The 18,321-nt window shown below is 42.5% G+C and overlaps 1 protein-coding gene across 4 annotated transcripts in view; it reads right to left on the bottom strand.

Annotated features, from left to right (window-relative positions):
• The window catches only part of INVS (inversin), a 108,569-nt gene that overhangs the window by 76,127 nt on the left and 14,121 nt on the right, over positions 1-18,321 (bottom strand). For 3 of the 4 annotated variants that reach the window (XM_075416620.1, XM_075416621.1, XM_075416622.1), the window contains one exon: positions 18,084-18,250. In XM_075416620.1, coding sequence (XP_075272735.1) covers positions 18,084-18,250 — 167 coding nt within the window. The remainder of the gene's footprint in view (positions 1-18,083; positions 18,251-18,321) is intronic. The other variant, XM_075416623.1, reaches the window with a different exon arrangement.

The following is an 18,321-nucleotide window of genomic DNA, read 5'->3' as shown; positions in this document are numbered from 1 at the left end:
AGAGGTTACGGTTGTTATTCCATTTAATATCTACAATTTTTTCCTTTCTTTTTAATGGAGTGATATAAGCCAGGAATACATCATTTGAATTTATCACCATAAATTTTCTTCAATTGTTTCTTAAGAAAAAAAAAGTCCATTTCTAGGACAATAAGCAGTATCAAGTAACACAGGACCTCACAAGTCACATCACTCTAAGGCAAACCGAAAAGTAGCAACAACATTTATCATTTTTACAGTGGTACTATCAAAAAGCATTAACAGCTAGATCAGAGGCGCAGTCCCCAGACTGAGGCTGTTTAATGCAACAAATGGCGAGAACATTAGGAAAAAAACCTAAAACACCACAACCACAGGAACATTGTTTAGATCATGCAATCACAAGAATAATGCAAGTAAAAATACACAAGTTCTTCAAACAGTTAAAAGGCAATTAGTAGTACTTGGCCATAATTCATTAGCTGACTTCTGAACTACGCCAAAGAGAATGTATTTTCCAGCAAGGGATTCCTACACTTGTGAAATTGCCTTCTAACAATAAAATAATATTAAATCAAATTCCACTAAAACTTAGGTAAAACAAAAGCTTCTTCAGCTAAAGAAGACATAAGATATGAATATCTGCTATTCTACTTTGGAAAAATCTGGTTTAACTGAGGACAATGTTACTATGTAACATCTAGATCATACAGATATAAGAAACTACATGCAAGTGCAACATAATGCTATTTCTTAAAAAAATCTAAACATTGTAAAATGATTTATTCATTAAAAAAAGTAATCAAATTATGTGGTATTTGTCCTCACACTATTTTAACTTCTTAGGTTTACAAAACACTCTTACGGATGAACACATATTTACTAATCGCTTCAATCAGACACAGATGATTAAGCTCTTTAATAGATGTGCATGTCAGTACAGTAATATCACAAAACATAGATGTTAGAACGAATAGTTTGGCAAACAGATCCCTTAAGATTACTACTGCGCTTACAAAAAAATGAACCTAGAGGAAATTTAGTTAACTTGAGTCTCACAAAACTCAAGCAAACTGGTAAAAAAAATGAAAAGTTGAAATTGTATATAATATTTCTAGGAATAAATTTATATTATTACTATACTGCTCTAAAATGTACTCCAAATACAACAAATCACTGCAAAGAGGAGACAAATATTTAAATTTTCAAATAATGCAGGGTACCATTAGTAGATATGTTTTCATTTGCAGTGATGAAACCTGTTTTTAATACCATTCCATCCTTTCCAAAACCAGGTGAGCTCAGAATCCCTAATGCTGAGCCCCCCCGAAGCACCGACCTCTGCCCAAGCAGAAGTCCAGCGGCGCACCCAGCCCAACCCTCCACACCGGGGTGAACTAAGCAAACTTGATCCAAACTCTTATTCACACAAAGACATTTATGCCTTCACGGGTGACAGTTAGTCCACAGTGTTCTTGGGAGCTGTTCAGGTTTACCAGCATGAAAAATTCCCTTATTGTTTATACTATAAACCTCCTACTTATCCTACGTTATATTTACTGCTATGGTCTGTTCTTATTTAGCAGATTCTAATTCTTTTTAACACATACCTTGTTTACATAGGAAAGGAATACATATGACTCCCCTAATCTGGTTTTACCTAGTTCATTAAAAGTATTCTCATTTGGCCTTTTTCCCCCCTTTTTATTATTTTAAGAGCTTTTTTTTTTTTTTTTTTTTTTAATCTTTAACTATGATTGCTAAAAACTCAATGTTCTATTAGAGGACTAGCTGGTGCCAAGTAATCAAGAAAAATTACTATTCTTCTTCATTTCTAATCATATCAGAAAAATCAGAAAATACTTACACAAATGCCTTTGTGTAAGTATCAGACTTAATAACCTGGTAAATTGGCTCCCCCATTATTATTCCCCAGTTTTCGTCTGCAATACTTACTTATAACATTTAATTTATGTCACTATTCTTGATAAGTGTGAATCTTTTCCATCATTCTAGGTCACAATCAGAACTCATATACGGCTGCATTTTTTAAGTTGTGGCCCAGGAGTCGTACCTCTTTGAGAATCGTATCTGAATATCCTTCACACATAGCAAGAGTCCATCCATTCATCTTCACAAAAACCTTAGATGTATTTATTCTTTGTTCTACTCTTAAATTAGGTTTGTAGCCCTCATGATTAAAACATAATTCTTCAAAATATGGATGCTACAATGACAGCTGCCAGTCATCAACTGCCGTAGGCAACTGGAGATCACCACTTCATGTGCATGTACAAGAGAAGGCACTACGCTCAATCCATCCCTTTCCACACAAATATACTCTATCTTGTAGCATTTGTCTAAATATGCCACAAGTGCTCCTGCTGCAAATCCTCTCTTTAAACCTCGCCCATCCACCTTCAGCTTTCACTTCTATTACTCTAAATGGGGAAAAATAGTATTTTGCTATTACAAGTGGAAGTAGGTAGAAGCATTCTGTCTACAGCAGGCTATGGAGCAAACCTGTCAGATATTTATAGTATAAGGCATTTTAGGGCCTCACCCAGCTTTATTTGTTCTCTGGCACAATCCAGTCCTATCCAAAGACAATGACAGACACTACATTTTTTGTTTAGCCATGTGATAATTCCTTTGATGCTCAGAATGACTACTGCAAAGTAGGTATATTCAGTGAGGTAGTGACAAATTGCAAGCAATATTTTCAAATACAGTTTATAAGAATATGCAAGTTTAGTAACCAACAGTTACTAAAGCAATTTAAAAGAGTCAGTTTTACATGCGCTGTAGCCTAACGACATTCACACCATATTTATCAGTGCAGTCTGTATAGAGACAAAGTCTGATCTTTAGCTGCTCTGAAATTCTGATCTTGAAGTCAAAAGAGCTACTTTGGCATGTAAATTTTTGCATAGCCTTGTCTTAAACTGTGATTTTATACTAACATAAAACCAGTGAGAAATCAGATTCAGATGCATTAGTATCTGCTATGCAACTGAAACTTGACTTGTAGAACAGTATTTCCACAGTTTTCTCTTCTGCAGACAAGAGAACTGGCTGGATTTTAATACACAGTTTGACAGCAGAGACAGCTGATTGCTGGCTACCACTACAGTGACTTAACACTTAATGAGCAACCAACAATATGCATGCTCTTACCTTCTTCTAAGGAGTGACAAAGTGTGTAAGCTGAAAATACATTGCCTCAAAATACTAGAATCACATAGCTGTCTTGCAAAGTAATGCCCAAATCAAGGTCCCCATATCAACAAAACCATTGTCAAGCTTTTACAGAAAGCTAAAGTACCCACACGAACCTGGGCTCCAGTTGGCCTCAGTTACACTGCTCTATAATGTTTACTACAACTGATTTGGGAAGCCTTCCCTCTCCTTCACATCTGTGATGTGCTAACGAATGAAGATACAGAATTTCTGAAGTTGAAGAATATACAAGGCAGTGTTCTGACCATTCTCTTAATATCTATTGTTGCTTGATTTCCCAGAACACTTTCAGACCAATCATCTCTTTCTCTAGCTACATGCAAAAGAGCTTACCTAATGCTGGTCTCCACAAGATGCTTCTACCTTGTATTTTTTTTTTTTGTGTATGAACATGTTCCAAGCCACCCTGAATGTTTCAGTGGAGAAATAATGAAATTTAAGGTGCCCTGGAGCTATGTTGGAACGTTAAGTTTCACAAGAGGAGATCAATACTTTGATTTCAAGATCACCATTTCATACTTTAGTATTTTGCTCACTGATCACTAAATCAAGACAGGTTAATGCAGAGGCAAACAGAAGTATTAATGAAATCTAAAGAACAGTCTGTAGCAGAGTTAGAGACACATACAAGATCCTGAAAGAAAGCTACAGCTACTATTTATCACATTAAAAAAATTTCAAAACGCTTCCCTTGTCCTCCCTCAACTCAAATGGAACACTGCTTAATTCTTATCTTAGGTTTTAAGAGTCTTTTTCATGATGTCAAGGTTCATTCAGGAAGTTAGAGCCCTGCACAGTCTTCAGCTGCTTTATTATTCTTCCTCAGCAGTGACAGCACAACTTTCTGGGGGACCGTATTGTAAATCAGATCTCTGTAACAACGTCAATTTTTTTCTCCCAAACTTTTCCTGCAGTTATTTTTAACCATTTCAATTAGGCTTACGGCACAGATCAACAGTAGCATCAGCACAACCAATAGTGAAAAGCTTTTGGGAGCATGAGGACCTGTGCTAAAGAGGCAGAAAAAGAATCATTATTTTGTAGAGTTCATTTTCTGCCAACTCACTGAACAGTGAGCAGTTTTGCAGTTGTGAAAAGGGGTCAGGGAACATGAACTGACCACCATCATCTCTGAAAGGCAGCGTGATATATTTCTTTTCATGATATAGATTAGGAAAGAAGGTTAGAAGCACATGTGCTCTTTTATGCAGCTCAAATAATGCCTCATGAATGATTTGAGAGACTATAGCTCTACAAAACACATCTTGAAAAAGGTAGTAAAGGAAAAAAATATAAGCTTGCTCCCAGGCAAGTTTTATTCAGGAGCTTTTAATACAAACATCTTTTACTTGGACAAGAAAGGGGAAATCACATTCTGGTTTTGGGGCTTTTGGACTACCCTGAATGTACTCATTAGGTAAGACTTGGGGATAAGCTTTCATAAGTTAAGTGAACTACAGATTACATTCTGTTTCTAATTTTCTGCCATGTCTTATCCTTCCACAGGCTGTCTTTTCTTACTTCCTTCTTCACCTGTGTGGTTACTGGTGAGTATACACGAACAACCACTTTTTCTAGTTTGAGAAAAATTACAACTGAAGATCATTAAAATACACCCCCCTACTTTAACACAGAATTCCTAACTGCAGCCTGGATGTACTCTTATTTATTAATAACTGTGTCAGCAAAGAGTTAATATAACCTACAGAATATTTAATACTTCTAGATAATGAAAGCCACATTTTCCCACTGGGGTGGTATTAATCTTCCCAAAACGAAAATTAATATTCTCCTGAGAGCTGAACATCCTGATAGATTATTTCAAGTGCATATTATTAGTATCCAACAACAAAACTACTGAATTCTTTCTTCTATCCTTGTTAACACAAAAGGCTGTGCTTGGGGAATTCATAGAGATTGTTACTTCCCTAGATTAAACAGAGGATGCTTGCTAATAAGTGAGCATTCTCTGTGAGAAATTCTGAAAGAAGCAGGCCTGTTTTTTTCCTTATATTAAACTGGAATTACTTAATGAAAGATCAATGAAAAAATCATATACAGGTAATTTGGGTATGTAGAAACACTTCCATTCAGAAGTATCACGTGGGTGTTTAAGCAAGTTGCAACTTAAGACAAGAAGCAAATTGCTGCCAGAATGCTTACAAGAAAAAATGAATGTCTGTAGTTAAACTGGAATCCCAGTACTCATATCTGCCCCCACAGTATGTTTATTTCATAATAATTTAAGTTCTACCAGCTTAAACGATCTGTACGCACGTAGTAATACAATTCCTCAGTGTGAAATCACTGGCAAATTATGTTAATGATTTCACTTCTGTTGCAATCAGTCACTGTTTCAGCTCCTGATAAATTACATCCATGTTCACGATGTCACAACTGCCCTCTGAAACTCCTACGACAATCTTCACAGGTGCACTCCTGCAAATAATTTGTATCATTTTCCAGTGGGTTTGGGTTTTTTGGCTCTTTTTTGCTCGACTGTTTTTTAATTTAAATTTTTTGAAGTTAATGACTAGACCTCTCCTTTTTTTCTTTTTTTTTTTTTTCTTTTGTTTTTAAGGGTGTGCTCCTTTTCAAAATTGCTTCGGAGACCTGCCCGTTTAACGAGAGACACCAAAACATTCCACTTTTGTAGTGGAACAAAAGATGACACAAGAAGAAAAAGCAAGTAACTTCATTTACATGGCTTTCTGCATACAAATACTGAAATATCTCCATCGTAAGTCTGATGAAGAAAAGACAGCTACTACACCTGTCCCCTCCCTGGTAGTGTTCAAGGCCAGCTTGGATGGAGCTCTGAGAAACCTGGTCTAGTGGAAGGTGTCCCTGCTCATGGCAGGGGGGTTGGAACTAGATGATCTTTAAGGTCCCTTCCAATCCAAACCACTCTATGATTCTGTGAAAAGATCATGTCAATGAAGAACTGAAAAAGATGGCTTCCTAAAAATTGTATGTCTTGGGTAAGATTCGTCACAATTCAGACATCAGCAACATCAAAACCTACGTGAGTCACATGCCTGAAAGGATGACTGAGCTAGTCAGTGTGTCCTAAGGTACTTATCTATACTTCAGGGTGAATGAACTGCACCCTAAAGTGCATTAACTTTTGAAAGTGATCTAGGTGACTAGCTCAGATGTACATGTCTGCAGTGGAAATTTCTACAGTTACATGAAATTATTGTCACCCCATCACCTCAAATTGCATTGTAGAATATTCTGAATATTATCCATCAAAAGAAAAGATATATTTGTAACATTTAAGTAAAGAGTTTAACTTTCTAGCTCCTTATTCATGCTAAGAATCTTTTTTAGACCAACAGATGTGTAAAGCTTAAAAGCTGTAATACAAAGGAAGTCCATCACCAAATGGAAAACTTCTCATTAAGAACACAATTATTATCATTAAGCAACCATTCATCAAAGGTTATCATACCAATGTATAACCACGGTTGCTTTCAAAGAGCATTGCTATTTCAAGTAGTATTAAGAGACGAAATTTCTGACCCTAACTTTAACTTGAGGAACTTTCTGCAAAGGTGTCTTGGTTTCGGCTGCCGCCGGCAACAAAAGCACCACACGGCCGCCCCTCCCCCCGCCGCCGTGCGGAGGAGAATGGAAAGAGAGAGGCAGAAACTGGTGGGTCGGGATAAGGGCAGTTTAACAGAACTGCAAACAGAGGGAAACAGGAACAACAATGGTACAGATAAGGAGAAAACACAACAACGAACCGCACGACCCAGACAGCCACTCTCCCGAACAGGACCGGCACCGCGCCCCCGCAAGCCGTGAGTCAGTTCCCGCCGCCCCCCCCCCCCCCACGGAACCCAGCTTGACGTCACATGGTATGGAATACCGGGCTCTGTTTGGCCAGGTGGGGTCAGCCCCCACCCCCCGGCTGTGCCCCTTCCTGGAGTCCGGTGAAAATTAACCCTGTCCTGGCCAAACCCAGGACATTATCCACCCCTTATTCCATACCATCTATGTCATGCCCAGGTCCCCCATTGTCCAGTTGATCACCACCACTTGTCCTCTCTCCAGATATCATTCCCTTAGTCTATGGATCATCACTCTAAAGTGTCCATTGGGTTCATTTAATCCATGACTTCAGGCTCCATCTGTCGTTATGGTCTTCCGTGGCAGGAGAGGTGATGTGTGGTGATGGGCGGTCACTTGCTGCATCCGGAGCTCACGGCTGATGTATCTGGTGCGGCCCGTGCCCACAGTCTGCAGGAGATGTTGATCTTGATGAAGTTGCTGGATGCCAGTTGTTGAAAACCAGGTCCAGTTCCATCATCGCTCTGCTCTGCTAGGTTTTCATCAAAAAAGTCCATCCTTCTTTAATCTGGACGATTCTTACTATGCTACTACTGGTACAAAATATAACAATTATAACAGTGATAACAGACAGTGACAGGGTTATTTAACAATTAACGTTATACAATTTATTTATGGACTATTCTCGCTCAAAATCAAATCCCCATGAGGTACACATCGGACTTCCCCATCCTTCCGCATTACCCACCAGGTACACCCAAGCCCTTGAGGAAAAGCAATCCCGCGGACGGGCTTGCCTTTGCCCGAGGCAGGACTAACCCAAACCGTCTTCCCTAACATGTTCCGCATGTGCACTACAGGGACTTTATCCCCTTCTACAGGGCGCTGAGGTTTTGACTGGGCAGGACCAGCCCGGTTGGTGGACCCTCTGGTGTGAACCAACCAGGTGGCCTTTGCTAAATGAGTATCCCAATTTTTGAAAGTCCCACCCCCCATTGCCCTCAAAGTGGTTTTTAGCAGCCCATTGTACCGCTCGATCTTTCCCGAGGCTGGTGCGTGGTAGGGGGTGTGATACACCCACTTGATACCGTGTTCTTTGGCCCAGATGTCTATGAGGCTGTTACGAAAATGAGTCCCGTTGTCCGACTCAGTTCTTTCGGGAGTGCCATGTCGCCACAGGACTTGTTTTTCCAGGCCCAGGATGCTATTCCGGGCAGTGGCATGGGGCACAGGGTAGGTTTCCAGCCATCCGGTGGTGGCCTCCACCATTGTGAGCACATAGTGCTTTCCTTGGCGGGTTTGTGGCAGTGTGATGTAGTCAATCTGCCAAGCCTCCCCATATTTATATTTTAGCCATCGTCCTCCATACCACTGAGGCTTTACCCGCTTGGCTTGCTTGATTGCAGCGCATGTTTCACATTCATGGATAACCTATGCGATGGTGTCCATGGTCAAGTCCACCCCTCGGTCACGAGCCCATCGGTATGTCGTGTCTCTTCCTTGGTGGCCCGAGGTGTCATGGGCCCACCAAGCTATAAACAGTTCACCCTTATGTTGCCAGTCCAGATCTACCTGGGCCACTTCAATCTTAGCAGCCTGATCCACCTGGTGGTTGTTTTGATGTTCTTCAGTGGCCCGACTCTTAGGCACGTGGGCATCCACGTGACGGACTTTTGCAACCAACTGCACTAGCCGGGCAGGAATATCTTGCCACAATGGGGCAGCCCAGATAGGTTTGCCTCTGCGCTGCCAATTGTTCTTCTTCCACTGCTGCAGTCACCCCCACAAGGCATTGGCCACCATTCAAGAGTCGGTGTAAAGACAGAGCACTGGCCACTTCTCTCGACTGGCAATGTCTAAAGCCAGCTGGATGGCTTTCACCTCTGCAAACTGCCTCGACTCACCTTCTCCCTCGGCAGTTTCCACGACTTGTCGTGTAGGGCTCCATACAGCAGCCTTCCACCTCTGCTGCTTCCCCACAACGCGACAGGACCCATCCGTGAACAGGGCATACTGTTTCTTATCTTCTGGCAGCTGGATATACAGTGGAGCCTCTTCAGCACGTGTCACCTCCTCCTCTGGCGATGCTCCAAAATCTTTGCCTTCTGGCCAGTCCATGATTACCTCCAAAATTCCTGGGCGACTGGGGTTTCCCATTCGGGAGCGCTGGGTGATCAGCACGACCCACTTACTCCACGTAGCATCGGTGGCATGATGCGTAGAGGGGACCCTCTCTTTGAACATCCAGCCCAGGACCGGCAATCGTGGTGCTAGGAGGAGCTGTGCTTCAGTGCCGACCACTTCTGAAGCAGCTCAAATGCCTTCATATGCTGCCAGAGTCTCTTTTTCAGTGGGAGTATAGCGGGCCTCGGATCCTTTGTATCCCTGGCTCCAGAACCCCAGGGGTCGACCTCGAGTCTCCCCTGGTGCTTTCTGCCAGAGACTCCAGGTTGGGCCATTCTCCCCAGCTGCGGTGTAGAGCACGTTTTTAACATCCTGCCCTGACCGGACTGGATCAAGGGCTATGGCATGAACTATCTCCCGTTTAATCTGTTCAAATGCCTGTCGTTGCTCAGGGCCCCATTCAAAATCATTCTTCTTCCGGGTCACGTGGTACAGAGGACTTACAATCTGGCTGTAATTTGGGATGTGCATCCTCCAAAAACCCACAACACCCAGGAAGGCCTGTGCTTCCTTTTTGCTGGTTGGTGGAGACATAGCTGCTATTTTGTTGATGACATCCATTGGGATTTGACGGCGCCCATCCTGCCATTTTATTCCCAAAAACTGGATCTCTTGCGCAGGTCCCTTGACTTTACTTCGCTTAATGGCAAAACCAGCTTTCAGAAGGATCTGAACTATTTTCTTCCCTTTCTCAAAAACCTCCTCCGCTGTGTCACCCCATACAATGATGTCGTCGACGTCCTGCAGATGTTCTGGAGCTTCACCCTTTTCCAGTGCAGTCTGGATTAGTCCATGACAAATGGTGGGACTGTGTTTCCACCCCTGGGGCAGTTGATTCCAGGTGTACTGGATGCCCCTCCAGGTGAAAGCAAACTGTGGCCTGCACTCTGCTGCCAAAGGGATGGAGAAGAATGCATTAGCAATGTCAGTTGTAGCGTACCACTTGGCTGCCTTTGACTCCAGCTGATATTGAAGTTCTAGCATGTCTGGCACGGCAGCACTCAGCGGTGGTGTGACTTCATTCAGGCCACGGTAGTCTATTGTCAGTCTCCACTCTCCAGTAGACTTTCTCACTGGCCATAAGGGACTATTAAAGGGTGAGCGAGTTTTGGTGATCACTCCTTGACTCTCCAGCTGGCGGATCAGCTGATGAATGGGGAGAAGGGAGTCTCGGTTGGTACGATACTGTCGCCGGTGCACCGTTGTGGTCGCGATTGGCACCTGTTGTTCTTCAACCCTCAGCAACCCCACAACGGAAGGATCCTCTGAGAGACCAGGCAAAATGGACAGCTGTTTAATTTCTTCCGTCTCCAAAGCAGCTATGCCAAAAGCCCACCGATGCCCCTTTGGGTCCCTGAAATACCCTCTCCTAAGATAGTCTATCCCAAGGATGCACGGAGTCTCGGGGCCAGTTACAATGGGGTGCTTCTGCCAGTCCTGCCCAGTGAGGCTCACTTCAGCCTCCAGTACACTCAGCTCTTGGGACCCACCTGTCACTCCAGAAATGCAAATGGACTCTGACCCTTTGAACTCTGATGGCATTAAAGTACACTGTGCACCAGTGTCCACTAGAGCTTTATACTCTTGTGGATCTGACGTGCCAGGCCACCGAATCCACACCGTCCAATAAACCCGGTTGTCCCTTTCCTCCACCTGGCTGGAGGCAGGGCCCCTCTAATCCTGGTCAGAGAAATTGCTGCTCACCTGCTGTAAAAATGACTTGGAGGTCCCCTCCAGAGGATCGGAATCAAAATCAAACTGTCTACCTGGTCTGGAGAGCTGGCTGCTGGAAACTGGAGCAGCATTTTTCTTAACAGAATCCCCTTTTGTGATTGTTTTACCTCGCAACTCACGGACTCGTGCCTCTAGACTTGAGGTGGGTTTTCCATCCCACTTCCTCATGTCCTCTCCGTGGTCACGCAGGTAGAACCACAGGGTGCCCCGGGGTGTATAGCCTCTGTATTCCCTCTCCTGAGCAGAGAAACGCTTGCCCCTAATAGCTGAGACACTGGCCCGTACAGGTGGGGAGTAGGACATATTCCTTTCTAGTCGCTTGACCAGTTTCTCCACGGCTGAGACAAGGGAGGAAGAGAGACTTTCCTCATATTGCCGGAGTCTAACAGCCACCTCATCCACTGTTGGTGTGTCTTTACTTTTCCAGTTTACAACTGCCAGTGAGTTGGCATATGAGGAGGGTGCGCTCCGCACAAACTTCCTCCACATGGCTTGTGAGCACTGGAGTTCATCTGGGTCTGTGGGTACCTGCTCATCGTCTGTGTCACAGTAAACCAGCTCCTGCACAGCTAATTCCCTCAAGTACTGAATACCCCTTTCCATATTGGTCCACTTGCCAGGATAACATACAAAATCGTCACTGAAGGGGTATCTCTCCCTCACGCCTGACAGAAGTCTCCTCCAGAGGCTGAGGATTTGTTCCTTTTTCCCAATGGCCTTGTCAATGCCCCCATCCCTGGCCAGGGATCCCAGCTGCTTGGCTTCCTTGCCCTCTAATTCCAAGCTGCTGGCCCCGTCATCCCAGCACTGCAGCAGTCAGGTGACAATGTGCTCGCCTGGGTGGCGGCTGAAATCTTTCCGCATGTCTCGCAGCTCGCCCAGGGACAGGGACCGGGTGATGATCTCTGTCTCTATCTCCCGTGATGACCCTGGCTCATCGTCATCCCTCCCGGAGCGATCTGCTCTCTTTGCGTCTGTCTTTAGTTTTACAGGGGCGACTGCTACCGGCACGGGTTGGTCACTGGGCTCAGTCACTGTGCCTGTGGCTGGACCTGGGGCTGGAGCAGCTGCTGTGCCCACTGGGGGAGTCGGGACCACGCCAGTGGCTGCAGCAGCCGTGGTGCCAGTCTGGGGGGCTGTGACTGCCTGCTGGGCTGGAGGGGCTGCAGAGCCGGCTGGGGGGGCAGCGCCAACCGCAGTGCCTGCCGCTTCATTTCCCCCCCTTTCCCCTTTAAGGCACTGAACAGTGTTGAACAGGGCTCGGTAGGTGTGGGCCAGACCCCAGCACATTGCAGTGATCTGTGTCTCTCTGGAGTTCCCAGGGTGACAGCACACTTTTTTCAGATATTTTACCAGATTGTCCGGATTCTGTATGTGTTCAGGGGTGAGTTTAAAACACACTGCAGGTGCCCACTGCTCTAGACACCTGCCCATGCTGTCCCACACACCCAGCCACTCACAGCTATCCGGCCCCGGGGCAGGTCTCTGCACGATGTTCTTAACGACTTGTTTAACCCTAAACAAAAGCTGCAACCCATTCAGGAGGGAGAACAAAAGGAGAGTGCTGGCCTGAGCATCCCACGGGTACTGGAAATTCTCAAAAACCGTTAGGACCAGCCTGAAGGAGGGGGGGGGGGGGGCAAAAGAGTGGGGGAGGGTATCCCCTCCGGTTTTCCCCACAGATTGGGTTTGATTATTCACATATTCTAAGACACAGGACCCGAGGTATGGAAATGAGCACAGTGCCGCATACAAATACAAGCCTAATTTCATGCACATTGATGTTATCATGTCATAAGGCGATATCGTACAGTAGAGGAAAATCATCATCCTGGTCCTTTTCCCAGTGATGATGAACAGCATGGCAATGAACACATAGTGCAAGTACGGATTTACATAGCAGAGCCACTTGATCAAAGTCAGAAACGTTTTTTTTACCGGTGACTACTTAACGCAGAAAAATGCGTATAACAAAATTTAACAAAATCTAAGAAAGCAGTTTGAACACCCGCTGCTCAGCCCTGCCGTTATCCCCGCCCCACGCTCGAGCGCCAATTTAATGTCTTGGTTTCGGCTGCCGCTGGCAACAAAAGCGCCACGCGGCCACCCCTCCCCCCGCCGCCGTGCGGAGGAGAATGGAAAGAAAGAGGCAGAAACTGGTGGGTCGGGATAAGGGCAGTTTAACAGAACAGCAAACAAAGCGAACAGGAACAACAACGGTACAGATAAGGAGAAAACACAACAACGAACTGTACAACCCAGACAGCCACTCTCCCGAACAGGACCGGCACCGTGCCCCCCCAAGCCGCAAGTCAGTTCCTGCCGCGCCGCCCCCCCCCCCCCCCCCCACCCCGGAACCCAGCGTGAGGGCACATGGTATGGAATACCGGGGTCTGTTTGGCCAGGTGGGGTCAGCCCCCACCCCCCGGCTGTGCCCTTCCTGGAGTCCGGTGAAAATTAACCCTGTCCTGGCCAAACCCAGGACAAAAGGTGTGAGACCACTTACACTTAATCTGCTGTCAAAGAAAGGTGGCTAGGTGAACCAGAAAGTGAGGGAATATCCTAACTCTTACTTCCTGCAATAGTCCAGAATGACATTAATGAAGTCTAAAACAGGGAGATTACAAGAACTCTTTGTTGAGAACCTGATACATCTTTCCAGGTAACTATTGCTTTGTAGAGATGCTCCAGTGACAAAAGCCATTTGGATGAAGCATGGCAAGACAAGCATGACATAGCAACTTTGAGTTCTGATATCTCAGTTTCCTCATTAACCAGTAAAGATGATCTAGATATTAAAACCGCATTTGATGAAACCCTTGGACCTGAAAGAATGTGGAATAGCATGGGTCAGTCTGACTAGCTATGCTATCAGAAGTATTTTTGACAGAGACTATGAACAGCATTTATACCAAGTGCAGAAATTTTGATACTGTTCACTGCTATCCAAAGCAAAGCAGACTTATTTTGACAACTCACAGTTCTGAAAGATGGCTTCTAGGACACTTGTGGGCACTTGAGTGCAGCAGAACAGGCAGGAGGAGATCAACTATACACATGCAAGTACCAAAGTAACTACCTAAAAAGGAGTTAGAGGTGCCATTACGAAAAGATGAAGTATTAAGGAACTACTGTGAGACACTATCACATCAGATCATAGTTTTTATGACCATATGGGTAATGCTGTAGGAAGAAGTCTCTATTAACAAACAAGAAATTTAATTTTGAACACTGGATGTGGTTGTTAGCATTCTGAAGGACTGGAAGAAATGCTTCTATGAAATAAAATCCTTATGCAACAGTAATAACAAACATTATGTTGCTGGAAGTATAAAACTTGCAGAGAGGTGGAAGTTCAAAATAAAATATAATAGAGAGCTGATATGTACCTATGTATATGTATACACACACTCACCAATTATAGCCAGGTTTGTAAATAAGTGTTAATGGAATGATGTTACAGCTATTCATTTAAGTCCTATCCAACCAGAAATCCATCCTAGAGAAAAAAGGCCATTAGAATCCTAATTCATTTTACTCAATACTGACAATTTATGACTGAATTCAGGGCTACTCCACATTTCTGGATGTTTGTTCTATTACAGGGATAAAAAAAAAAAACAAACAACCACAAAACCAAAACCATACAAGCTATTTTACTAGGACTGAAAGACATAAGCTGGCAGCCCCTTTATCATCGAAATCTCCAGACAGAAAAACGGGAATAGCTTCATCTCAAGTGAGCAGGCATTTCTGCCAATACTTTAGCACTTGATGCTGGAGAAAAAACAAAGTAAAGAACCTTATGTCAGCTGTAGTTTTAGCTGATACTGAGGGAACGCAGTATTGCACGATTCTCTGGCAAAAAGACAGACAACTGGCAAAAAGCATCCTGCAGAGAATGAAACCAATTTTTCTTTTGCTAACCAGTACTACTAATGGGAAAGTCACCATCTTGAATCTAAACACGTGAAGAAAGACATTCAGCTTCCTTCTGTCCAAGATGGCTAAATCATTCTTTCCGTTTGGTGTTAGAAGAATATCTTCTCATAAACTCTTTGCCTCCGAGACAGTTCTGCAGCTCCCAAATACAGCAGAGACCATTTTTTGTCAAATCAACGGCAAGACTGTTTCAGAGCAACACCTGCAAAGGGACTTTTAAAGGAAGCTGTAGAATGATAACCTAAAGAGACTCAAATATTCTGGCAACAAACTCTAGTCCTCAGGATGTCTGCTGCGATCTGACAAGTACAGTGTTCCAAAAGTACTCTCAGGAGACAGCAAAAAAATGGCAAAAGTAATAGTAGTATCTAGAGAGGAAGGTTCCTGATCAGGAAACCTCACTGCAGCTTACATCCATCTGCTTTAGCTGAGAACGCATGTGTGGAAAAGTGTCTTTGTGCAGCCTCTCCACTGGCTGCATGTAAAGATTTGTGCATTAATCTTAACCTCTCTCTCCAAAGAAAATGAAAATTAGGATGTAAATCAAGTGCAGTTGAGGAATCTGAAGTCTCCAAGCACTGTCATTCTGTGACTACAAATGAATGCAGATTTCGAAAGTCCTGTAAATCGGATTTGAAGAAGTGCAGGACAGTGACTGACTGACTCCTTAGCTTGAATACAAGGAAACTATAAAGTTGCCCTGGTAAATACATAGATTCATGATTAACCAACATTGTCAATAAAACTTTGGAAATGGGTTATCTCACAGCATTTTTCTTTTCCTGTCTGAAAGTCAACTTTCAGTATTGGTTACTGAAGACTTACTGGAGATTTACATTGGTGAAAAAAAAATAAAAATTTGCCCTTACATTAGGGGAGAACACAAACCAAAAGTATCAGAGACGAATAAGAAGAATGCAAAACTTTAGTTAAACAGTCCAAATTGCATGAAACATGAAGTTGTTTTGAATTTAAATTTTATATACTTTGCAGAAGTCATTCATGACAGAAATGCAGATTTTAAAATGTTAATAAGGAAAGTCTGAAGACAAAATTTTACACACATGTTAATTTCGTAAGCTGACATCAACGGTAAGTAACCGAGAAGCAGGCACAGAATGCAGTTTCTCAGGACTGCTAAACAGCTGCAAGGGCTGAGTCCTGACCACTTTGAGCTATCCCCACACTATGATGGCACAAGTGCTTACGTGGCTATGGGGTGAATCACATCTATCTAGTAGATTACACAACAAGTGGGTGACCACGTAAAATCTTCTGCTAAAACAGCATGAGGTAAAGACAGTACCTTTTTTTTTCAGCTGCACTGTCAACTGAAAACACATCTAAGATGGTCCAAGTATCACGTGGTACAAACTGCCCTTTCATGATTGCAGCAAGACATAAAGCAAATAGAGAGCACATGCAGTTAATTGATATTATGCCAAGGCAAAATATCTCTTTGCCTTGAACAGCTGCAGTACAAATATCCGTTATATGAACATACAGACAAAGATTTAAACAAGAATTTATATTGTTTTGATATGCTACAATGTATTTTAAAAACCTGGGGGAAATGTAATTTTTAAAATTAAGTTTTTAATATTATTAAAATGTTCATGTGAGATCACATCATAAAATCTAAAGCCTGTATGAACACCAGGCAAGTATAAGTATCTTACAGCAATTTTTAAAGTCTCTGACATTGTTACATTTATGAAACACCTTTGAAACAACAACGTTCACAGTAAGATGGTCACTTTGAAATATGAAGTTAACTCTGGTACACTAGAGATGAGGTTATGACGATGTCTGAAATACTTCATCAGGGTGTGGTGGTATGTAACCAAATAGATGAATTGGCCTATTTCAACTCAACTATAACCTACTGTAACTAACTGCAATGGTAGTCAAGTAATGTAGTGCATCACTGTACACATTTCAACAGTGCATTCACACTAGCTTTTAACAGTTAACATTTTTACCCAAGGAATTTGTAAATTTAGAATAGTAAATGAACACTTAATTCCCAACAAGGGATGCAGTAACACAGACCACACAGTGCTTATGGACTCTCATGCAATTGTAACTGAACAATGCCATCTTATAATCTTCCCAAATGGTTCTCTATTCAATTGCAAATACTACTCCTTACTAAATACTGTGGCCATATCACAGCTACCTTTATGTAAACGTAACTGCAACAAAACAAAATAAAATGCAGCATATATTAAAAAATATATAAAACATCAGAATAATATGAATGATTATGAACAGGGGACAAGCTATTTCAAACAGAAATGGTTTGCTACAAAAATCGTGGCAGGCACTCTAACTGGTACCAAAAGACACAGCTTACATGGCCAAAATAACTTTAACTTTTGAGTAATTACAGTTTTAAACATACTATAAAAGTTAAAAAGTAAATAAAAAGCTGTTCCTTTCAGTTTGCATATTTAATCCTCACTGTGGAGTCTTTTTCGTAGTTTATTTAAACTCAACCTTCTTGGTTAGCTAGCCAACCCACCTTTTTTTTTTCCTTCTCCTGTCAGCAGTTTGCTCATTCTTCTGTAACTGTGGACACTTCCCCCAGCTCTAAACACACTCACAATTTATTTCAGCTCTGAAGTTACACTTTAAATCACCTTTGATTTTACTGTTGAATACTTCCTTTAGCACCTCTTCAGTGGGACAAAGTAATTGGACAATATTATAGACTAAAATTGTAGACGGAAAAACACACAGTAATGCATTATCCTCCTAGGCCTGGAAATCATTTGGTATTCCATATACTTGAAATTCTCAGACACGGCATTAACAGTATACGGCCTGATATCCACTGAAATTATTGTTAACATCCTAAGGAGTATCAGAGTGCACAATATTTAGTCTTTACTTAGAACTGGCTATCCCAAAATAGACAAGGCTATTTTTCCTAGAAAGTACAAGTTTTTAAAACAGCAATGAATTATACTGTCTCTGCAGGCAGCTACAAATACACTGAATAAAAATATGAAAATATAAAAAAAACCCCTCTCAAAATATCTACTTTGGGATAGGCCAAGTTTTTAAAAAACTCATAGCATTATTTGCCTCTAAAATAATGAAAGCCTCTAAAGATACAACACTTACTCAATACAAGAAAATCTCCTTTACACCTGTTGTGAATGCTGCAAGTTTATATGATGTCAGAGGACTTTTAAAGTAATTACCTTTTGTGCGGCAAGATGGAGAGCAGTTCTTCGGCTACGATCAGCTCTGTTAACATCAGCTCCAGCCTTCAGCAATGCCTCTGCACAGTCCAGCCTGTCAGCCAACACACAGTACATAAGTGGAGTTCTTCCAAACTGATCCTCTTTATCTTTCAGCTCATAGTTTCCTAAAAACAAACAAAAAAACCCAACATCACATGAAACAATTAAGTCTATGAGTATCTAAGAGCAGTACTTT

Source organism: Opisthocomus hoazin, chromosome 3 (assembly GCF_030867145.1).
Source record: "Opisthocomus hoazin isolate bOpiHoa1 chromosome 3, bOpiHoa1.hap1, whole genome shotgun sequence".
NCBI classification, from domain to species: Eukaryota; Metazoa; Chordata; class Aves; order Opisthocomiformes; family Opisthocomidae; genus Opisthocomus; species Opisthocomus hoazin.
Note: the sequence above shows the minus strand (reverse complement) of the source record. Positions and strands in the feature narration are given on the sequence as shown.